At 48.0% G+C, this 24,246-nt stretch overlaps 1 protein-coding gene across 10 annotated transcripts in view; it reads left to right on the top strand.

Moving 5' to 3' along the window:
* Window positions 1-24,246, top strand: part of LOC121932053 (SH3 and multiple ankyrin repeat domains protein 3-like) — a 324,411-nt gene that overhangs the window by 216,926 nt on the left and 83,239 nt on the right. For 9 of the 10 annotated variants that reach the window (XR_006104255.1, XM_042470336.1, XM_042470345.1 and 6 more), the window contains 3 exons: window positions 6,882-7,017; window positions 17,426-17,506; window positions 20,054-20,077. Coding sequence is in view for 9 of the 10 variants with exons in the window: in XM_042470336.1 (XP_042326270.1) it covers window positions 6,882-7,017; window positions 17,426-17,506; window positions 20,054-20,077 (241 nt within the window). In the remaining variant the exon portion in view is untranslated. The remainder of the gene's footprint in view (window positions 1-6,881; window positions 7,018-17,425; window positions 17,507-20,053; window positions 20,078-24,246) is intronic. The other variant, XM_042470338.1, reaches the window with a different exon arrangement.

Genomic DNA, 24,246 nt, shown 5'->3' with positions numbered 1-24,246 from the left:
CCCTGCAATTGACATCTCAAGTAGATGCGACGGCCAGAAGTGCTTGCTATCAACTGCCAACTGTGACCCTACCTAGACCGAGCGGATCTTGAAACTGTGGTACATGCTCTGGTAATCTCTCGCTTAGATTTCTGTAATGCACTCTACATGGGGCTATCCTTGTACCAAGTTTGGAAGCTTCAGTTAGTACAAAATATGGCAGCCAGATTGGTCACCAGTTCGTCTAGGTTTGACCATATAACACCTATTTTGAAAGATCTTCATTGGCTTCCCATTCGCTTCCGGGCGCAATACAAGGTGTTGGTTATTACCTTTAAAGCCCTATATGGCTCGGGTCCAAGTTACTTATGGGACCGCTTCTCCCTACATAATCCGCCCCACACCCTCAGAACATCAGGAAAGAACTTAATGGAAACAACGTCTACTCACTATGTGTCAACCTTGCAAAGGGGCTCCGAGATTTTGTGGAACAGCCTCCCAGAGGAGGTTCGCTTGATGACCTCCCTGGAGCCACTCAGAAAGGCAGTGGACACAGAACTCTTCCGTCGAGCAAACCCCTCCCTCCCCCCGATATGACATGGCCAAGAATCTTCTGCCGCCTTATGTCTGTTGAATTTATTAATTGTTTAACTGTTGAGGCTTTTAATGAATTAATGGTTTTAATGGTTTACATGTGTATGGATTGGATTGTGTATTTTGTACAATTTCAAGTAGTCTGTAACCCCGCTTCGATCCATTGGGAGAGGCGGGGAAACATAAATAAATAAATTATTATTATTATTATTATTCTGTTAGCCAGAATCTCTTGCACTGTACTGTAATTTGAATCAATTGATTCCAGTCCAGGAGCAGCACAAACAAACAAAAATCTCAAGCTTGCTCCACTTTCCAGATGATGACAGTACTCCAGATGTTTGAAGATGGCTGTATTATTATCTGAGCTGTTCTCTTCTCCAGGCTCAAGGTCCCTCTTAAACCTTTGTTTTGAATTGAGTTTGGCTTCCACCCTCCGTCCATCTGATCTCCCTGCTCTGGACACATTCTTGTCGCTGTCCTTCTTCAACTGTGGTTCTTCAGAACTGGATCTTGTACTCCAAGGGAGGTCCAGTCACAGCAAAATTCAGTGGCACTATGACTCCCTTTGACCTAGGTACTAAAGTCTGGTTGAAGTGTTATGCTTGTCCTTTACGATGTCCTCTCGGTTCTCTTCAATTATGCTGCTGTCAAGCCAGGTATCACCCGACCTGCTTCATTTCATTCCTTCTGCCCAGATATATGACTTGTGTTTGTCCCTATTGAAATTCAGTTTTATTACTTTTGGCCCACTTCTCCAATCTGTTAAAGTCATCTTGAATCCTGATTCTGTCTTCTGAGATATTAGCTACCTCTCCCCAATTGGTATGATTTGCAAATCTGCTGTGTCTTGTATCACTTCACCCAAATCATGAGCGACATTTGGCCCAGGACAGAATCCAGAGGAGTCCCACTTGTCACTTCTCTCTGAGATGATGACGCTTTTCTTGTTTCTGCTTTATTCCGTTTAACATGTCTTGCGAGTTGAAGCAGAAGACCATCTGTGCCCATTCCTGGGAGCGTCTGGCCTGACTTGCTTGCGTCTTGTCTGGATGACCACAGTGCTCTCTGTCTGGGGCTGCCTTTGAAACGTTCTCCGAAATTGATCCAAAGAGCTGAGATGTTCCCGAGGGGAGCTCTCCTGCTCCCTGCCAAGTGGAGCAGGACCTTCTTTGCTGTGGGACCCATGTATTGTTATCCCGCCTTTCTCCCAAAGTGGGGCCCAAGGCGGCTAACAACAGCCAGTTGGTGCTGATTGTTGGGAAATGTAGTTCTTTCTTGAGGATCGTTAGAAACTCAGAAAGTAAGCAAGATTTGTTTAATCTCACTAGCAGAGCTTACTCAGCAGAAAAATGATGATGGGGCAAGCAGGAATAAATTAAGTTTCTCCGGTCCTGCTCTAGAGTGGCCGAACGTCTTTGGAGAAAGTCCAAAGAGTGGGCTGATTTTATCCATTTCAAATTTGTTCTTTCTTCCTTCTCACGCGCCCTCTCTATGGCAAAACAGAATTACTACAAATCACTGATCTCCGCCAATGAGAGGCTCCCGCAGCGTTTGTTCTCCACCTTCAACACGTTGCTTAAACCACCCTCTCCTCCTTTCTCTTCATCATTCTCTCCTAATGACTTTGCTAATTATTTTGTCTCTAAGATCACCACCATTCGCTCGGAGATAGTCCCCTCGATTCTTCTTTTGCTCTTACTCTTCTATCTCCCTCCCCTAACAAATTTTCTGTCTTTCCTCCTGCCTCTTTGGATGAACTCTCTTCACTCCTGAACTCTTCCAAACCTGCAACTTGTTCTCTTGACCCAATTCCTACTCGTCTTCTAATCTCTATAGCTCCCTCCTTTCTGCCCTCGCTTCTCCATATCTTCAATCTCTCTCTCTCTACAGGCTCCTTCCCCTCGGACTTCAAACATGCTCTCATTTCCCCAATTCTGAAAAAACCTTCTCTTGACCCCTCCTCTTTGTCTAGCTATCGTCCGATTTCTCTTCTCCCCTTTCTTTCTAAGGTCTTGGAACGGGTTGTCTATTCGCGCTGTCTTGAGTTTCTTGAAGCCAATTCCATCCTTGATCCCTTTCAGTCTGGTTTCCGCCCAAGGCATTCTACAGAGACAGCTCTCACTAAGATCTCGAATGACCTTTTACAGGCCAAGGCTAATGGCCTTTACTCTGTTCTCATTCTTCTCGATCTGTCTGCAGCCTTTGACACTGTTGATCACTGTCTCCTAATTGACATACTCTCTGACCTTGGGTTCTCAGACTCTGTTCTCGACTGGTTTAGATCTTACTTGTCTGGCAGATCTTTTGCAGTAGTTGCAGGGGATCACACTTCTTCTCCTGTTCCCTTATCTGTTGGAGTTCCCCAGGGCTCTGTTCTGGGTCCCCTTCTGTTTTCTCTCTACACACTGTCCTTAGGAAAACTCATCAGCTCTTTTGGTTTTTCCTACCATCTCTATGCCGATGACACCCAGCTGTATCTTTCTGCCCCTGACTTTTCGCCAAGGCTTGAACAGCAAGTCTCATCTTGCCTTACAGCTGTCTCGCAGTGGATGCGCCATCGGCGTTTGAAGCTCAACATGTCCAAGACGGAGCTTCTTGTCTTTCCTCCTAAGCCCAACCTTCAACACTCCTTTTCTGTCTCTGTGGACAACATTTCCATTCAACCAGTCCAGCAAGCCCGCAGTCTTGGTTTTATCTTTGACTCTTCTCTGTCGTGTATCCCTCAGATCCAGACCACAGCCAAGGCTTGTAGATTCTTTTTGTACAACATTGCCAAAATCCGACCATATCTCTCCGCCTCTACTGCCAAGATCCTGGTCCATGCCCTAGTGATCTCACGACTTGATTACTGTAATGTCCTCCTGGCTGGGCTTCCTCTTTCTCACCTCCGTCCTTTAATCTCTGTCCAGCATTCAGCTGCACGCATTATCACTTCCACCCACCGCTCTGACCACATTTCTCCTGTGTTGGCATCCCTTCACTGGCTCCCTCTCCCTTTCCGCATTCAGTATAAGCTCCTGCTGTCGACATTCAAAGCCCTCCATGGACTGGCCCCTCCTTACTTATCAGACCTTCTTTCTCTTCACCTTCCCACCAGGGCCCTCCGTTCTGGTAGTCAAGGGTTCCTGTCTCAGCCCAGGATTTCCTCTGCCCCATCCCGGATTCGCCCCTTTTCACTTGCTGCCCCTCACTCCTGGAACCTTCTTCCTCCACAAGCAAGAGCCATCACTTCTTTAACCAGCTTCAAAACGGAGCTGAAAACCATCCTATTCAGAGAAGCTTTCCCAGGCATCGCATAATTGTTGCTTACTATCTGATGTTCTGTTGTTGGCTGTTTATCGATCCATTTCCTGTATTCCTATGTACTGTATATGTATTATCCTACTTGTGATTATGTATTTTCTCTGGATAATGATTAACCATCCATTATGAAGCCAAGCCCTCCCTCCAGTCCATCTGCCTTGGTCCAGGCCTTGGAGGTTGAGAGGAACTGCTGGACCTCTTACCCTTTCCCTCCACCACTCCCTTCTCCTTCTGTGTCATGTCTTTTTAGATTGTAAGCCTGAGGGCAGGGAACCGTCTAACTAAAAAGATTGCATGTACAGCGCTGTGTAAATTTACAGCGCTTCATAAATAAAGGTTAATAATAATAATAATAATTTATCTAACTCACTCCTCTCCCAGCCACGTCTCCCCAATAAAACACACACTCACTTGGTTAAAAGTGAAAAAGAAAATAAGTTTACTTACAAAATTATGTGTATGAAGAGATACACAGGTCTAGCTTCATGTTGCAAGAAAAAATGAGGTAGAAAAGGTAGTCTGCATGCATCTTAAGAGAGATGCGCTCTCTGCCTCTTTTCAGCTCCAGGCATAGGCATGCAGATTAGTTTGCAAGCAAGTTTAGTAATGGAGTCTCATCTCTGCTGCTTCTTCACCCCAAGAACAAAGGTAATTAGGTGTCCTCATGGTAAACAGGAAACGAGGAGGGGAAGTGAGGAGGGGGGTTGTTAGTAAGCAATACAACTACCATTGACATGCATTACTAGAAAGTCTTAACGTGCAAACCATTGAGATGTATTGCTAGAAAGTTGCTACATCCCAAGACTGATGGGGGCCTCATTTTGGCACCAAGTTAAAACATGGCTTTTTACAAAAGCCTTTGGGGCTGCATCCAAATCTGTACACATGCATGCGCTTAGACTGTTTAATGTTCACGTTTTCAATGGCTGAATTGTTTAAAATGTTTTTAGAATGGTCAGAGTTATTTTTATTGCAATAAGTTATTATTGAAATTGTAAATGGTTTTAAGCCACTCAGTGATCTTACGATATGCAGCAAAATATAAATATTTTAAATACAAGTAAACTGCCCTCCCCCAAATTGTGGATCCCACCACGATTTTAGCTGAAGTGTGCAGCTGGAGAAGGATTTGTGGCTAAAGCTGGAGTCGGGAATGCATGAGTTATCGAACATTTAGTAAGAATCGGGTGCAAAGCGGCCCAATCCATCCCTTGTAGATTAATGTTTTGGGGATTTCAGATTTCTCTGAATTTCACAACACTGTTCTTAGTTCCAAAAAGGGGAAGAAATGAAACCAAAATGTATATTTTAGGCTTAAATAATCTAGAAATGCATTGTTGTTGTTGTTGTTGTTGTTGTTGTTGTTGTGTGCCTTCAAGTTGTTTCTGACTTGGCAAGATTTGCCTTCCTCCATGGTTGCAAGTTCACCCAGAGGGTTTCCATGGCTGAGCAGTGATTCGAACCCTGGTCTCCAGAGTCCTAGTCCAACACCCAAACCACACTTTTTTTATTCCATACTTCGCAATAAAATACTTTCATACATCTAGTTTCTGAGAAAATGTGTTGTTAAAAAACTTACTTAAATGCATAAATCTTACTAATGCTGAAGCAGAGTAGAACAAACCTATGAATGAGCAGATGAGAATTTGGAAATGCAGAATACCATCAGTTAAATTAATGGAAAACAAACATTAAGGTGTTATTAATTGCTTGAAATGGATATTTCGTGTTCAGTCTGAAAGTTGAATAAAGTAGAAATAAAATAGAAGATATTAAAAACGTGTAATTACTGGAATAGAAGAAGTTGTAGCATTGGACTGAGATGGGGATGTATTCCAGCATTTCTTTTTATAGACTGCAAAATTGACTGAATTATAGGGACAGTTATTTGGCATGTTTTGGTATATTGTTGTACATTATTTGCTGTGTGTGTGTGTGTGTGTGTGTGTGTGTTCTATAGCATTAAATTCCAAGGATTTAAGGGGAAGAAAAACAGAATAGGTGGCACAGTTTCCTGGGAACAAGCATCACTGAAAGTGGGTGGCTTACTTTGAGTAAATGCTACCTATCTGCTTGAAGATGTGGGTGCCTGGCTTGATCCTGGCTCAGTCCAACCTACACCTTTTGGCAGCTTTGGGAGCAAGCCCCAATGTTTCCAGGCATCTCAGGACCGGTGCGCTGCTCCCTTTCAGAGCCTTGAACCTTCCTAACTAGGCCTGCAAATGCAGAGACCAGGAGGGTGCTCAGTCCCACTAAGGTGCCACCAATGAGAGTGCCAGCAGTGCTCTTTTGGGTGGCAGCCTTGAGCAGAAAAGCATCGTCCGAGGGGACAGGTAGGTTGGGAATCGGCCTTTCCCCAGCAGCATGCAAGGAGCAAGAGATTTGTCTTCTGAAGAAGGAACCGGACTCATTGTGACCCTCATATGGTCACTGTCAAAATATGGGAAGCACTTTGAAGAACTTTGTGACTTGGTGAGGTTTCAGACTAAGGCACGGGTGGGTCAGTTATAGCCCATGGGCCACAGGAAGTCCATGGACTCCATTTTTGTGCCACAAGTGTCCAAACCCTTCCCTACTCTCCCCAAAATTAAAATCACTGTTGGTACAAATTTTTGCTATCAAGCCATGGAGAAATCGCCACAAACCTATAAAAGCATCCCAACCTCAACAAGACAAGCGCCTCACAACTCGATGGTGTTTCAAAAATACTTTTGCAGTCCTTCTCAAAATGGCAACAAGGAAGTGATATACTGAGAAGGACTACAGAGAAAGTGAAGGTGTTTGCATGTGTAGTGAGCCTTGGCACCCACATGGTTACCCACCTGCACTTAGAGGCATGACATCCATGTACCTTGCACAGAAGAACATCCTTGCCTGGTTCTCATGGAGAGGGTGGGAATTGGCAGCTCCCTGACCTGCCAAGTGTGCCACCAGCTTCAGTTTGGGCTGGTGGATGCCTCTTTTTCTTCCTCTTCCTCACTGCTCCTTCTTTTCCTTCTCAGGTGAACGGTGTGAATGTGGTCAAGGTGGGCCACAAGCAAGTGGTGTCACTCATCCGCCAGGGAGGGAACCACCTGGTGATGAAAGTGGTCTCTGTCAGTCGCAAGCCAGAGTCAGAGGACGTTGTTCGGAAAAAAGGTGAGTTCAGAGCGGCTCCCATAGAATCAACCTCTGCGCATGCGGTCCCTCTGCCCCAGTGGGGCCGTCCAGCTCTCAGGTCTCCCTGCCCAAACAACCCAGAATGGCTTGCATCTCCTTCTCACTCTCTGGGGATGGCTCTCATTTTTTTCTGCCCGGCTCCTGTTCTCCAGGCCCAGTGTGTTTTTATGGTGTTGCACAATGTTTTTCCCAATAAATAAGTCTGGACACTGTGAGCTGACCCTGTCAAACAGTGTATTATCCAACATGGAGATATATGCCCATGTGCCTCTGCTACCAGGAGTGACCGGAGGGATCCAAGGTTGTGTCTGATCAGACTTGCCAAGAGAGTGGAGGCCTGCAGCCATCCAGGTGGGATTATGCAGAAGAGAAGGTCCGTGGCTCTGCCTGAGATGCAATGGACCCATTTCAGCCTGTGGGGGTGTCCCTTGAGAACATAACCCACCACCACCTCTCAGAGACAGAGAACCTGTGCTCTGGAGCAAGAAAGCTATTCCAGATTAAAGGATCCACATGTTTGCCAGCCTTTCTGGACAACTGCCATGCCAGAGTTCACACAGGAGATGCAGAGGCATGCGCAGAGTGCTGCAGCCCAAGACCGGATGGCATGGACCGGACGGCTGTGGTGCTGGGGGAGGCAGCAAAGTGCCGGACAGAGTTCCTGCCGCATAAGGTGCTGCTGCGCTACAACCAGGATCAGTGCCCTGTTCCAAACAACAGAAAGTGGCAGGAGAGGTAAGTTTATAGTAGGGAGAAGCAGTCATGGTTGAGTCACAACCATCCAGGTCTGAAACACATAGTCCAGGAAGTTTAACAAGGTGGATGGTCACACCTTTCCAGAACCCAGCAGTCATGATAACTGAAACCACAAGAGAAAGACAAAGAGATGTAGAGAGGTCAAGAATCCAAATGAATCCACAGACAAGAATTGCACCAAAGCAAACGAGAATGAAGTATTGTGAACAAAGACTCCAGCAGCTCATGGTCTAGTCTATGAAGCAGCAGAAAACAAACCGGCTCCAACTTCTCTGTGACAATCTTTCAGATATTTAAAGATAGCTTTCTCATCTATCATCTCTCAATCTTCTCTTCTCCACCCTCAAGATACCCTGCTCCCCAAGCCGTTCCTCACTTAGGGTTGCCTTCCAAACCCTTTACCGTCTTGGTCACCTATCTCTGGACACCTTCCAGCTTGTCTGGAATTGTGGTGCCCAGAACTGGACACAGGATTATTCCAGGAGAGGCCTGATCAGAGCAGCGCATAGTGGTTCAAGGACCAGGACACCCGACTTAGCCTCAAGTCTAAACCATGAGGCAGAATAAAGTGTGGGTCTGTTCTATGACATATTTTCATTTGGACAAGACTGAGTCTTTGATTATGCAGGAGAGAAGGTCCATGGCTCTGCCTGAGATGCGATGGACCCAGCAGCTCTTGTGTAATTTATAGCTGCTTGACCACAGGACACCAGGTGCTGGATTGATCTGTGTTTCTTATATAAGAAGCATTGGCTCTTTCGCTGCTGTTCCTTGTTGTGACTATGTTCCACAAATGGCAGGGGCATTTGTTCCTTGCCCCTCAGCTTCAGCCAAGGTGGAAGCCCACCCTGAAGAAATTCCTCATCAGCTCTTTTGGCCATTAACTACACAGGTTCTTGGAGGGGGAGCTGGAGGCCTTTCTGCATCTAACTCCAACAGGGATTCCCAAACTGGGGTGCCTGCAGCCCATGGGGTGCGAGGTGGGATTTCAGGGGATGTGACAAAGAGTGGCGTGTGTCCCTGTGTGATAAGTCACAAGTCATCACTCGTTTTTCCTGAGTAAATTAGAATCTACTTGTTCAGTTTAATGAGTTATAAGCTCATTTTATAAAGTTCAATTTGTTCACCGGAAGCTTTGTATGTGGTTCAAAAATTATAAATTAGACCTCTTTGTCTTCAAATGTGATAATATTTTTGTAGGGGGTGCAAACATTAATCAAACATTTCCTAAGGCTGTAAGGCACAGAAAAGTTTGGGAACCCTTGCTCTGTGGGTGAGTTATGACAGTTGGGGGCTCAGAGCACTGGGGGTGGGGGTGTCACCAAAGCAATGCCAGGTCAATACTTGTGAAGCCCCACATTTGAAGGTAATGCCAGTGTCTTCTGGTAAATGAGTAATGATCAGGACTACCAAGACCGTTATCTGCTAGTCCCCAGGGTTGGTGGCCACAGCAGGAGATGCTGTTCTTGCAAAAGCTGTGAGTTGTCCCTGAATGATGATCTGTTCATCTGGAGTCCAGTGCAGGAAGACACCACCCCAATGTACGGCCATCCAGCCTCTCCTTGAAAACAGCCTCCAAAGAAGGAGATTCCATCACATTCAGAGGCAGCTGCATCTTCCACTGTCAAACAGCTCTTATCGTCATGAAGTTCTTCCTGAGGTTTAGGTGGAATCTCTTTTCCTGTAGCTTGAATCCACTACTCCATGTCCTGTTCTCTGCAGCAGCAGAAAACAAGCTTTGCCGAAGCCAAAGGGTGCTCAACAATTTTCATCCTGGAGAGAAGTGACCAGTGGGGTCCCACAGGGCTCTGTCCTGGGCCCAGTGCTATTCAACATCTTTATCAATGACCTGGATGACAGAATTGGAAGCATACTTATCAAATTTGCAGATGATACTCTGTCCTGGGCCCAGTACTGTTCAACATCTTTATCAATGACTTGGAGGAAAAAATTGGGGGAATACTTATCAAATTTGCAGATGACACTAAAGTAGGAGGAATAGCTAATACTCCAGAGGACAGGATCAAAATTCAAAATGACCTGAATAGACTAGAAAGCTGGGCCAGAGCTAACAGAATGAACTTCAACAGGGAGAAATGTAAGGTACTGCACTTAGGGCGAAAAAATGAAATGCACAGATATAGGATTATGGGGGACACCTGGCTAAAGGAGACAACATGTGAAAGGGATCTAGGAGTCCAAGTAGACCACAAGTTGAACATGAGTCAACAGTGTGATGCGGCAGCTAACAAGGCCAATGCGATTTTAGGCTGCATCAATAGAAGTATTGTATCTAGATCCAGGGAAGTAATAGTGCCACTATATTCTGCTCTGGTCAGGCCCCACCTGGAATATTGTGTCCAGTTCTGGGCGCCACAATTCAAAAAGGACATTGAGAAACTGGAGCCATGTGTCCAAAGGAGGGCGACAAAAATGGTAAAGGGTCTGGAAACCTTGCCCTATGAGGAACGACTTAGGGAACTGCTGGGGATGTTTAGCCTGGAGAAAAGAAGGTTAAGAGGTGATATGATAGCCCTATTTAAATACTTGAAGGGATGTCATATTGAGGAGGGAGCAAACTTGTTTTCTGCTGCTCCAGAGACTAGGACCCGGAGCAATGGATGCAAGCTCCAGGAAAAGAGATTCCAGCTCAACATTAGGAGGAATTTCCTGACAGTAAGGGCTGTTCGACAGTGGAACAAACTTCCTCGGAGTGTAGTGGAGTCTCCCTCCTTGGAGGTCTTCAAACAGAGGCTGGATGGCCATATGTCAGGGATGCTTTGATCTGGATTTCCTGCATGGCAGGGGGTTGGACTGGATGGCCCTTGCGGTCTCTTCCAACTCTATGATTCTATGATTCTATACCAAATTAGGAGGAATAGCTAATACCCCAGAGGACAGGATCAAGATTCAAAATGACCTGAATAGACTAGAAAGCTGGGCCAAAGCTAACAAAATGAAATTCAACACAGAGAAGTGTAAGGTACTGCACTTAGGGAGGAAAAACGAAAAGCATAGATATAGGATCATGGGGGACACTTAGCTGAATGAGAGACTTCTACGTCTGAAAGGGATCTAGGAGTCCAAGTAGACCACAAGTTGAAGATGAGTCAACAATGCGATGTGGCAGCTAACAAGGCCAATGCGATTTTAGGCTGCATCAATAGAAGTATAATGTCTAGATCAAGGGAAGTAATAGTGCCACTGTATTCTGCTCTGGTCAGGCCCCACCTAGAATATTGTGTCCAGTTCTGGGCACCACAATTCAAAAAGGACATTGAGAAACTGGAGCGTGTCCAAAGGAGGGCGACTAAAATGGTGAAGGGTCTGGAAACCATGAAGCCCTATGAGGAACGACTGAGAGAGCTGGGAATGTTTAGCCTGGAGAAAAGAAGGTTAAGAGGTGATATGATAGCCCTGTTTAAATATTTGAAGGGATGTCATATTGAGGAGGGAGCAAACTTGTTTTCTGTAGCTCCAGAGAACAGGACCCGGAACAATGGATGCAAGCTGCAGGAAAAGAGATTCCACCTCAACATTAGGAGGAACTTCCTGAGAGTCAGGGCTGTTCAACAGTGGAACACACTTCTTCCTCAGAGGGTGATAGAGTCTCCTTCCTTGGAGGTCTTCAAGCAGAGGCTGGATGGACATCTGTCGGGGATGCTTTGATTTGGATTTCCTGCATGGCAGAAGAAGGGAGTTGGACTGGATGGCCCTAGTGGTCTCTTCCAACTGTACAATTCTATGATTCTATCTTCAATATGAGACCCTTTTAAATATTTAAACACAGCTGCCTTTCTTGCAAATTGCTTTCAGCAGTGTTGAAGGTCTGGTGGTCTGCCCAGCTGGGGCCTTGAGTGCCTCCAGCGGACCTTCTCTTCCCGGGGAGCAGATGGCAGTCCAGACAGAGTCCTGGAAATCTTCCTGGTTTCCATCTTGTCTTGCACAGCACAGAGTTCTCTGGTTCCCACATGAAACACAGGCTGTTCTGACTCCCCGGAAGCCGCACCACCCTCAGAAGTGCCAATCCCCTGGCTGTACCAACAGCCCTTGGAAAGCAGACCTTCCGTAACTCATGAAATCTTGCCCAGTGGTCCTGGGAGTTGAGGAGATCCTGGGTTCAGGTCCACATGGGGCCTAGGAGGGGGAGACCATTTGGCTGCGGAGGGTGTAGGGTGAGAATCAGGACTAGAAAACAACATCCCAGGTAATCCTGGATTAACATTTCATGTACAGGTATTCATTTATTCAATTTATATCCTGTTGCCACAGGACCCAGTGTGGCCAACAAAAAATCAAAACCTATTGATACAAACATTTAAAAATGGTTTATTAATAACACAAAACAGTTTTTAAAATCATTAAATCATGTTTTTAACAAGGGTGAAAGCATAGCACACCCCATTGAAAGACCCTTCTGCCAGAGTAAGAGAAGAGTTTTGCCTGCCACTGGGAAGAGAGCAAAGAGGGGGCCGTCCAGTTCTTTAGCTGTTTTTCTTTGCTTCATCCTTTAAATATTTTCTTACATGCCTCTAAGTTTTACTCTCAACTTATCCGTGGCTCATATCAAAATCCACAATTTTTGACCCAAACTTTCCCTCGATTTGTACATGAGGTTGACGTAGAGTCGAGTATATCTGGTATTTCCAACACTAAGCCAGCAGAGTGGCCATAGAAAGGAAACCAGCAGGGATCCAAGGTGGTGGGAGTGGGCCAAGGGCTGGCGGCAGGTTGCCCCAAAGTGGCTTCTCAGTGCAACTGGTCAGGGGAGGGTGCATTAACTAGGTTTCATTTCCCCACCGGCTCCCTTCTGAGCATCCGGCATTTAGAAAAGCCATCCTCAGCCCTCCCAGAAACCCCTTGGACAGCATTTCTTTCTTTAAAATAATTCAAATGTCATTTCCGTTGTCCCAGACTATTTTCTGGCACTAGCTGCAGGGTTCTATTCCTATCCTCAAGTGGATTTCTTTTTCATCCTGAGAGATAACAGAACAACTTTTTGAAAAATGAAGTTATACAGCTACACGGCATCAGTAAAATATCACTTTTGTATCGTAGTGCTGTAACCCCAAGATGTTTCTTTTAAAAATCCGCAAGGAGACAATGTTCCCTTCAAACCACCTCATTTGAAAACAAAACCCTTTGGAGAAGCCCTAGTGCGGATTCAAGATACTGTTACAAGCAGCGCTGCAAAAGAATGGAGGGAGTGGATGCAGAGGCAACAAAAGGCAGAACCTGGGGAAACAACAGGTAAAATCCCCGGATGGTTGTATTATGAGAAGCCTAGCTTCTACCAACCCGTCTAGAAAAGCGCAGGCAACCTTGCAATTTCCCCAGATCTCTCGGGAAGAGAGCTGAATCCTATGGGTAGTCCTGAGCAGAGCAGCCTCATGGGATCCATGGCATTTATCTTCATGCAGACTCACCGTTTGACAATCAATTGCCTATCGACAAGCTGGAGCGTGCCCAGAGAAAGGAGAACAAGATGATTAAAGGTCTGGAAACCAAGCATTGGGAGAACGATTTGGAGAGCTGGGTATGTTTGGCTTGGAGAAGGGAAGACTGAGAGGAGACCTGATGACACCCGTATTCAGATACAAGATGGAGGAAGCTTATTTGCTGCTGCTCCAGAGACCAGAAGGTGAAGCAATAGGTTCAAATGACAAGAAAATAAATTCCACCTAAACATTAGGAAGAACGCCTTTAATATAAGAGCTGTTCAACGGTGGAGTGGACTGCCTCAGAGAGCAGTGGATTCTCCTTCCTTGGAGGCCTTGAATTACAGACTGAATGGGCATCTTTCAAGAGTGCTTTGGTTGTGTATTCCTACATGGCAGAGGGTTTTATACTCTAGTAAGGACTTGACCAACATTGCTTATAATCCTGTTGTGGCTTTATGCAAAAGCCTGGACTTACTCAGAGGTTGTGCAAGCCCTCTTTATGCTGTGCAAGTGTTGCCTTCAGGGTGAGTAAGGAGCAGTGATGTGCAAAAGTAGAGTGTGGCTACTTGGTGCCCGTGGCCCTCCTCTTGCTCAGCTGATTGCACAATAGTGTAGTACCGAAATGCAGTGTTGCTACCCTGGCATAACTCCACACTGCACAACAGGCGAATAAGACCTTCACCAGTGGGTCTTCTCTCAATATTTATTGGTAAGTCCCACTTGTTTATTTGGAGGGTGCTGTTTGGGGGAAGGCTGCTCTTCCTACTAGGACTCCCTAGTCCTAGACTTCTAATGCTGAGGAATGCCTGTGAAGCCAGAGGTTGTCATCGGCAGATTTCACACTCCCCCTGCAGCATCTGTGCCTTGGCTCCTCTGCCAAGGTTGCCCCTGCCCTGACTACTACTGAGGGCCCTTTCACGCTATTGCACTATTGTTCCATCTTAACTCCCATGGTTCCATCCTAACTGTGGGATTTGCAGTTTGGGTGATACTTAAAATCATCTGCCAGAAAGCTGTAACACCTCTACAGATCCCAAGATTCCATAGGATGCGGTCATGGTGGTTAAAGTGGCATGATACCACTATAATTGTGTGGAGAGAAAGGGCCTAAAGTTAGGGGTCCCTGTTGCTGTCACACCTCCTCTTGCTAACAAATGCCTCCCCCCCACCAGCACTTGACAAAGTAAAAGGCAAGTGCCCCTTGCACACTGGTTGTTGTTGTTGTTGTTGTTGTTGTTGTTGTTGTTATCCACCCTCCGGTCGATCTGGACCCATGGTGAACCTGTGGCTGAGACATCTTCAAGAGTCCCTGTCCTCCACTGCTCTGCTCATCTCCTGCAAATCCATACCAATGACCTCCTTAATAGAGTCCATCCATCCATCTAGCATGCGGCCTTCCTCTCTTTCTGCTTCCCTCCACTTTTCCTAGCATTATTGTTGTTTTTCCAGTGAGCCGTGCCTCTTCATGATGTGGCCAAAGAACGCAGCCTCAGTCTAGTCATCTTGGCTTCCAGGGAGATTTCTGGTTTGCTCTGCTTTAGGACCCATTTGTTTGCCCTTTTGGCTGCTGCCCATAGGATCCTCAGCCCTCTTCTCCAGCCCCACATCATCTCAAATGAATTGATTCTCTTCCTATCTGCTTTCTTAATCGTCCAGCTCTCACATCCATCCATGGAAATAGGGAATACAATGGCTTGTATGATTCTGCCTTTCGTGCTCAGTTGTATGCCTTTACATTTTAGGATATTTTCTAGTGCTCTCATAGCAGCCCGTCTTAGTCTTATGATTTCTTGACCACAGTCCCCATTTCTATCAATGTTTGATCCCAGGAATGGGAATTCCTTTACTATTTCTATTTTCCCATTGTCTAGGCTGAATCTGTGATAATTTTCTGTGGTTATTATTTTTCTTTTCTTTACGTTCAACATTAAGCCTGTCTCTGCACTTTCCTCCTTAATCTTCCTTAGTAGTAGTTCCAAGTCTGTGATGTTTTCAGCTAGTAGTATGGTGTCATCTGCGTATATCTTAGATTGTTGATATTCCTTCCTTCTAGCTTCACTCTTCCTCCATCTTTGCCCAAGCCTGCCTTTTGTATAACTAGTACAGGATAACATTTGACAAGGAGATGAAATAGCAAAGTCAGCTGGGTCTGATCAGTTTTGGGGCACTCCAGTTTTGGAGCACCAGTGTGCACTGCCGCATCTGTAGGGCCTCCTGGATGCATGTGGTGTGGAGTTAGCATCAGCCAGGAAGGGCTTCCAGTCCATAATACCTGGAGGAAAGAGAATGAAAGAGAGAGAGAAAGAAAGAGGTGTTTCTGTGTATGGGACAGGCATGGGTTCAGGGAAGGATTGGTGGCAGCACAGGAGGAGGCAGAGTGGCAGGGAAGTGGGGCTGACATGGCGTGTTCAGCCAGAGGTGCCTTAAATCCACATCGGAACACACACACCCCGGTTCCCCTTTCTGGCCCCAATCTCACCCTCCTAGGGCAAAGTGCCAAGCCAGGGAGACTGGCTACCCATCACCCTCCCAGCCCCAAGGGCAGCAGCGGCCATCTCAGTGCCCCGATGCCACAGAAACATTGCCTGTGGAGAGCAGGGAGGGAACTGAGAAGGTGAGGCGGCTTCCCTCCCACACAGTGAAGGAAACCAAGGGGGAGGGCAGACTCTCTGCCTATTTTTATTCGTGTGGGTCTGCGTTGTGGGGAAGGCGCTCCGGGACCGACTCCACCTTCTCCGGCAGGGAGCCTGGCACCCAGAGCCAGGGAAGGCTCCACCAGGCAGCAGATGGGAGGGGAGAGGAAGGCGGCAGGCTACTCTCTACTCTGACACCGAGAGTGGTAATTATATCCTCGCCGCACAAGCGCACGAGACGAAGGGTCGGGATTGAGCTGCCAACCCTACTTGCCATTGCCCATTCCTGGAGGGAGAGCGACAGACCCTGTTGCTGCCAGAGGGCAGGCCAGTCTACGTGTGCCAAAGAGACTGGCATCCATACGTTGTCTGTGCCATAGACATCGTCACCGAAGCAAGCCTTGCCTTGTGCCGAGCGGACGGGCGCCAAAGGATCTCCATCAGCAACTCGGCTGGTACCAGGGTCCCTTCTATCCCTGCCGACACCCCCCTGCCTTTGATCAGCGAGCCGGCATCCTCGAATGCTCTCCTTGCAGAGCAGGCTGGCACCTGCTCATCAATCCAGCTGACACGCTTCCTGTGGTACGAGTTGGACAATTCCTCTGGTGAGGGCTTGACCCACAGAGCCCCTTGTGGGGCCAGGTCTTCCACTGGCACTCTGGATTCTGTGGCCTTGGCTGGATGGATGCACAAACACACCCTGCTTCCTCTCTCTCAGTTTTGTGAGGACCATGTGTGGGAATCGTGTTCTCTGCTCCATCCGCCCCTATTTGGGGTCTCTGATGCAGGCATCTCCAGCAGGAGCTGGAAATGCTGGTTTCCATAGCAACGTGGAGCGTTGAAGCCCGCATTGTTACGGAGGAGCAAGCGGGCGATGCGATGAGCCAGCCTCCCCATCCAGTCCTGCAAATCCCATGGCATATGGAGTCTCGCTCTGGCATCGCTGCTGGCTGGGCTGGCTAGGAAGTCCCCCTGCCAGCCCTGTCTTCAAGGCAGCGTTTGCTCTGGCCAGCTTGCTGCCGGAGGCACGTGCGAGAGCCGCCCCTGGGCCGTGCCCTCCACTTCTCGGGCAACTACTGAGTTAGCAGAGAGCCGGGCAGGGAGGGAAATAGGAGCCTCACCATGAGAACAGGAGCCAGGCCGCTGCCAAAGGCACACATGGCAGGGAGCAGGCCACTTGCCCAGGAAAGACACTGTTGAGCAGGAGGTCTTCCCTGGCTAGAGGCACTCTCTCGGTCCACGCAGAGCCCATGGAGTCTATCTCCGGGAAACTCTTGACTTGAGGGGCCGTGGGTCCCTGCCACAGTCCTCGCCCGTTGCTGGTCCCTGCTTGGCACCCTCCTGCCCGCCCCACCCTCGCCCTGCCCCTACCCGGCCACGGGACAATGAAGAAGTTTGCCTCCACGCGCAGCCTCAACAAGATCCTGCAACAGTGCGACTCCTCCTCCCGGGAGTACGAGGAGATCCAGGCCGTGGAGAAGAAGTGGCACCTCCACCTGGCCACCCCCCGCAAGTTGCTGGACCGAAAGTGCAAAATGCCCTCTCTCTTCCTTTCAGCCCCGCCGCCCCCCAAGAGGGCCCCCAGCACGACGCTGACGTTGCGCTCAAAGTCAATGACCGCTGAATTGGAGGAGTTGGGTAAGTCTCAGCGCATGGCACTGCGGGGCGGACATAGCAAGAGCATGCATGGTGGGTGGGCAATGATAGTGGGCAGCACCTCCCCAGACAGACGCATCATATCCCATCGTCACAGGAGTCCCAGAAGCCCGAAGTTCCTTACTGGCAGCCATCCCCCCACATCTACTTGAGCTGAGGCCGCTTCGGGGCCATTTCTCCATGCCTGGCCATCGGTGATGATTGTGGGGAGGGACTTTCAGCACCTGTCTTCTTTCTTGGAAGTTCCTGGGGAGGAGTCCATGTGGAGGGTCACTGGCCCTCCTGGTTCTTTGGACCCCTGCAAAGCTCCTGTTTTAGCCGACCACAGGCCAAGCTATTTCCAAAGATGGTCCTGCTATGTATTATGCCACTCTTTTCTTCCAAGATGGAATTCAAAGCAGAATATTTTGGGTTTCTAGCCAGCCTACCATCCAGGCACTCCTGCATGGTGACTGAACCAGGTGCTTTCAGGCCATGCCTTCTCATTCACCTCTTCACTGGGCTAATAGGAATCTTCTATCCCAACAACTCACCTTACCCTTCACCCCACAGAAAGATACCTTCTGCTGAGAAGGCCCCATTTGGCCCATCTAGCTTTGCCAGGGCCTCAGCCCAGGACTTTCCCAGAGCCGCAGCAAGAGATACATTTTTGTCAGGTTTCAGGGGCTGGACTCCATTCTCCTGCATGCAAAGTGGGCCCTTGTGATCCCTCCTGGATTGGCCCAGTGCTCTCACATCTCCACTAAACCCACTTTACCCTCCTGAGGGTCCCCACAGAACCCCTGGGTCTTCTGAGCAGTCCAGTATTCCTAAAGGATTCAGGCCTCCCTCCTCTCTTTTGGTGTATGTTAAGCCATTCCACAGAGGTCTGCGCCAGTTTATCAGTGCCCCCCTTCCAGTTCTCCACAACCCTCCAGCTATTTTGTTTGAGACCTTTGCATTTCTCTTCCCTCCCAACCTACTTCATCCTTCTATTCCTTTCATTGGTATTTTTGCATGGGGAAACCCTTGCCAGGGCCTTTGTGCATGTTCTTGGTCACTCCTTCTCTGGTTCTAGAGCTTCCTGGTGTCCAGTAGAGGACAGGTCAAGTGCTGGAGCAAGGGTGGCAACAGTCCCAATACAGGCCTAGGGAATGGTGGGCTGTGTCCACCTGGTGCCCATTACAGCAAGACCACGGGTGGACTGTTATGCTGGAATAGAGGTTGTTTAGATGGTGGATCCACAATGTATTTGAGAATTGCATGGGGATAACTTATTTGAAGGGATCAGTATGGACTCTGTAACCATGATTTATGGGCCAAGGTGGTGACTTGAAATGTTGTTGGTCCCCTTTGGGCACCTAATCTAGTTTGGCTGTCATCTCTTCCATTGACTCAAGAGTTAGTGCGCACAGAGGAGAAAATGAACCTGTCTGTGGCTTTGTGGGGTCTCAGAAGGCCTGAGATAACCTTTCCGGAGAAGGTCAAGCCAAAGACCAGGGGCAAGGTTGGAGTCCCTGACCTTGTTCAAACAGAAGTCCCAAGGAGGCCATTTCAGTATTCCCAAGACCCCTAGGAAGCATGATGATGAAGCCTCCCCCTCAGAAGGCTGCATGCCAGTTTTCCGTCACTGAAGTTATTTACCTCCTTTACAGTTTTCCAAGGGCCTCCTGGTCAGAGAGGGAAATGACCAGGAGGGGCATGAATACACTCACCTTCGATGAAGGTGAAGGGAGGGAGGGAGACCACAGTGGAGCAGGCAGGAGACCCAAATACTCTGGGAACCCAAAGTACTCTGCCTGATCCACTGCACTCTCCATTCCTTCCAGGCCTGCTGAAATGTTGGGGAGACTTAGCAAAGATGGAGTCCCTCCAAGTGGGCACTCTCTTCCTGGGGATGGGTTGCCAACAAGAGCAATGCCATGGCTTAGAACAGGCCAGCAAGCCTGTTGCCCTTGGAGTTACTCTGTGGTGAAGGGAAGGACACCTGCACCAGACTTTGGAAAAGGGACATGTTTGGTGCACAACTCCCAGTGGCTTGTGACCAAACCAGCTGGAGAATTCTGGGTCCCACAAAGGAACTTTTCACAAGTTTTGGCCTTCACATGCTTGCCTTCTGTTTTACAGCTCAGACATGAAGCACAAACGTGGCTTGCTGGCCTTTTGTGGGACAATCCTTGAGTGTTTCCTTAGGGTAGGAGGGGGGCAGTGGAGGGATTTGGGAAGCAGAAGGCCAGACCCCAGGAAGTGCTCAGGGGCTGGCAGAAATGACTGGCCGAATTTCCCTGCACCGTACCCTCCGTGACCCATGGCTAGCAAGGGAGGAGGATGCATGAAGAGTAGTGCATGAAAGGAGCACGTCTGGAGTTTGCCCTCTCTGGAAGTGTGCCTGGGTCTTCATCCCAAAATGCTGCTCCCTCCCCCCGTAAGAGCTTGCAGACAAGGTGCAAGCATGCCCAGGTGGGATGGAGTACGGTGGGATGGGAGGGTCAGAGGGGGAAGCATGCCAACCTGCCATTGATGTCTTGTGCTTTGTTTCTTGATTCCAAGCCTCGATGCGGAGGAGGAAAGGGGGTGAGTGCACCCGCCCTGGATCAGGGCTCATCCCACCCTGGGTTGCCCCCCTCCCCGCCAGTGCCAGTGGCAGGAGGGTGCCCCATAGCAGTGCACTGCAGACTGGCCAGAAAGAAATGAGTCGACCACTATGCTGGAGGCCCCTTCCCAGGCTCTAGGAGACACTCTTCAGTTTGGGAAATGAAATAAGTGAAACTTCTCTGCCACTTTGGACTCTGGCCAGACCTTGCTGACCTCCTGGCAGAGTATACATATCTACCAACATGTTTCCATGGGTTCTTGGGGAGTGGAGGAGGCAAAGGCTGCTTTCTCTCCCCCAGGTGTGCAAGGAGAGTAGGAAGAGAGCAGATGGCACTTTCTCAGCCAATGGGTAGAACGGTACTGATCTTTTGTGGGGCACCCTCAAAGCAGCACATGGTTCGGGAGTGAGTCCAGACAGCCTCCGCAACATTGCAAGGGATTGGGGAGTTGTGTCTGGTCAGCCTTTTGCAGCCACTGTTGACCACTGAAGGCAGCTCACACATTTATTTCCAAAATGTATATCCTGCCTTTCTCCCACATTGGGACTCATTGAATTCGGGAGTACTGTACTTTAAGTTTCTTGCCATCAGAAGATGATAAACATTTAAAATACTAGGTGGGGGAAATATCAAAAACCAAGAGTTAATGAAACACCATTAAGAACATGGGAGCAATGCTCAGGAATCATAGGGCTTTTCATTTATGAGAACAATTCTGATAAAAGCCCCATTTCTTCTCTCTGCTAACATGCTTCCAATCAGTAATACTCAATATCCAGAGGATAGAATACATCATGCAAGAAATAGATGAAAATGGACTAAAACATCAAGAAAGGTTTCTGTTAACTCCGTTCACTGCTCCCAAAAATGGACATGCAGAGCTCTTTTCACATTCAAAGCAGAACTAGGGGCCAGTGATAGCAAAACTGAGTGTAGCCAGATTTTAAAACCTGCATAAACTTTCAAAATCTCAGTCACTAAAGTAAATGCGAGCATGAATTCTCACACCTTCAAATGGGATTTTGATGGGTTAACCTAACTGGGTGCTACTGATCCCCTTGACATAGAAGACACAGCAGAAACCATAGTGATGTGACAAACTGGCAGAATAACATCATGGAGCATACATACAAACCAAGCTGCCCAGCAAATGGAGAGGTCAAGGGCATGGGGGGGGAAAGAGCAAGGGCGTCTGCTACTCCAGCTGCCAAGAGTGTTCACCCCCCCCCCAAAAAAAAACCCCACCTTGTAGCCTAGGCTCCCACTGCCTGGTTTTTCCAGGAAATTATCTTTTATCTTCTTCTAACTAGAGCCTAGAATTATTGATACACAGAACATCTCTCAGAAGGAAGGTCCAGGGAAGCTATAGAGGGCTGTCATGATGTACAGGAGGCCACACAAAGGCCTTCAGGTAGGACAGAAACGAGGCCCTGGAGAAAGGATGAGAAGCTTGGGAGCTTATCACACTGGGGCTAATTTTGGCATTGAAGAGAGGTTAAAGTGCAGTTAAAGCATCCCGCAAATGAAGCAGAAATTGCAAATAATTGTGTGAATGATTATCACATGCAGTTGCACAAATAACGTGATATTGGAAATGCATTGTTGTTAAAATCCCAAAAGTAAAAAGATGCCCGTTAATGCTTCTTTCTGACCACCTTAATGGCGGGTTTTGCACAATGTCATGTGAAATTGTTTCGCATAATTATGCGATTTTTCTGAGATATTTACGGGACAAACTCCCGATCTTCTTCATGTGATAAACTCCTTAGAGGGCTGGAGGGACCAGAGACAAATGCACCCAAAGCAAGACACAACAACATGTTTACAAAGAGCTCCCGGCAGGAGGAAGTTGTGGGTGTGCCAGACGTTCCCATTCAAGGGGAGGAGGGTGCCCAGGATTGGCGGCCAGCCTGGGGAAGCAAGAAGGGAAAAGAGGAGCAGGCAGCAGGGAACGCTTAAGTCAAGCGGGGCTTCTCTGAGAAGGGGCAACTGAGCCAGCCCCTAGTTCCCCCACCCAAGAGGACTGAAAGGATGGTATATGGAGGCAGTGGAACAATTGGACAGTACCCTCCACAAGCACCAGCTGCTCTTTGCATGTTACCCACAATGAATCTGTATCCTCTTGGCCTACTGTCCAGGTAGCTCACCCCAGAGCCTGCCATGGCAGCAAGAGAGGCAGAGCCTCTCTCACCCTCCAACCATTACCCAAATTGCTCCTTCCCATGGGGGTTTTATTCCCATGGGTTTTCTTTCAGGCATACGTGTGCATGCCCCCATGAGTGGTTGAGAGTAAAAGCATGCTAGGTGCACCAATGGTTAGAAACCCTTCACCAGAGCTTAGGAAAGGTACTCCTTTGGAGTGTAACCCCTGGAATACCTCATCCAGCACACTTAAGGAGCACCTTTCCCAATCACCAGCCTTCCTCCATCAGTTTGTCATTCTGTTCATCCACAGAACTGCTTTTCTTTAAGACAAAGACCTTTGTGACACACATTTTGGGTCTCTAGTCTCCCCAGAGTAGAATCAGGAAGGACCTAGGCGATGCAGACTGGCAAAATGGGAGGTAAATGGGACCTGGTCTTAAGGAAGTCAAGGAGGGCAGGGCAGGCATTGCCAAGCATGAAGGCGGCAGAGGAAGCGAAGGAAAGCTTCTCATAGCTTTCTGTGTGGCTGACCTTAGCCCATCGGGAGCAAGAAGAGAAAACTGAAAATTAATAAAAGGAACATTTTCACAGCCACTGCATGCGAGGAGGCTGCGGGAGTCAGGCTGGCAGGCATACCTGTGACCAAAAGCCTGGCAGAAATGAGATGGGCTGGTGGTGGGGTGTGTGTATGTTCTGAGCCTCTAGGTGCCAAGAACAGAATTTAGATGGGTCATTATTTGGGGGGGAGAGAATCAGGCAGGGAAAGCTGACACACCTAACAGTGTCTGAAAGCAAAAGCCATTGGCATCACTTTCTGCCCTGTCAGGTGCCACTGGATGACATGAAAGAAAAAGCATTTTGCACATGCTCACGGACAATACTGTTACAGTCGGCCCTCGGTATCTGTGGGGGATCCGCTCAGGACCCCACACACACAGATACCAAAGTCCATAGATGGCAAATTTCAATGGCGGTTTGTGCACATGGCCGCACCGCCATTGGGACAGCCCCTGTTCTCTCCAATGGTGGTGCATGCATGCGGCCATGCTGCCATTAGGGACACTGGGACTTGTATGGAGGGATTCATACCAGGGGTGGATAAATTGCAGTCTGTGGGTTGCACATGGGACCTAGGCCCATTTTGTGGAGCCTGAAAACCCACAAGGAGAGTTAGAAAGTCCCTTACCCCACTCATTACATTTTAGCCAGTGGTTCAGCTCCCAAATACTTCCAAGCCATCACAAAACAGGTTTGTCTCCTTGCCTGCCAATACCTTAGACTTCTCAAAAGTGGAAGTGCAGTCAGCTGTTAGGGAGCTCACAGGAGGGGAAATGCCCTTTATAGTAGCCTACCCCTGGTTTACAAAAATAAATATATAAAGGGCCAGCATCCCCTTTGGCACTGGGTAGAGTGTAACGTTTCACCAGGGTACTCATGGGGGTGGTCCTGAGTTCAATGGCGGCCTGCCAGGTTCATGAGATCGCTCCCCTGGCATACCATTTCTGTACGCCAATCAATGCCCATTTGGGCCAGGGAAAGGGAAGAAATGTGCCATGGTGCAGTACACCTGCCATTACACAGATGGAAAGGGAAGCATTGTGCAAGGACTACTGCATGTCGCCTTGCACAGCATCCCAAAAAGTACTTGCTGTAGCATAAATCCAAGGTGATTTCTGGACAAATAATTCAGGTGGCTCAGATAAAGTAAAGTGAGCTTTAATAAAAATTGGTAGGGAAAGGGATCTTTTAGCACCTTTGGGACTAACTGAAAGAAAGAAGTGGTAGCATGAGATTTTGTAGACGAGAGCCTACCTCCTCAGATGCTCAAATCTACAAAAACACATGCTACCAACTTTTTTTGCTCACTTAGTCTCAAACGTGCTACAAGATCCCTTTCCTACCGATTTTCCAGACTAACATGGCTATGTCTTTTAATAAAAGCAGCTAATTCTGAAGAGAGACAAATTCACATTTACTCCCTTTTGGCAACAGTCTGTGTCATGT

Source organism: Sceloporus undulatus, chromosome 5 (assembly GCF_019175285.1).
Source record: "Sceloporus undulatus isolate JIND9_A2432 ecotype Alabama chromosome 5, SceUnd_v1.1, whole genome shotgun sequence".
Lineage (NCBI taxonomy): Eukaryota > Metazoa > Chordata > Lepidosauria > Squamata > Phrynosomatidae > Sceloporus > Sceloporus undulatus.
The sequence above is the reverse complement of the archived record's forward strand: the minus strand, read 5'-3'. Positions and strand labels throughout refer to the sequence as shown.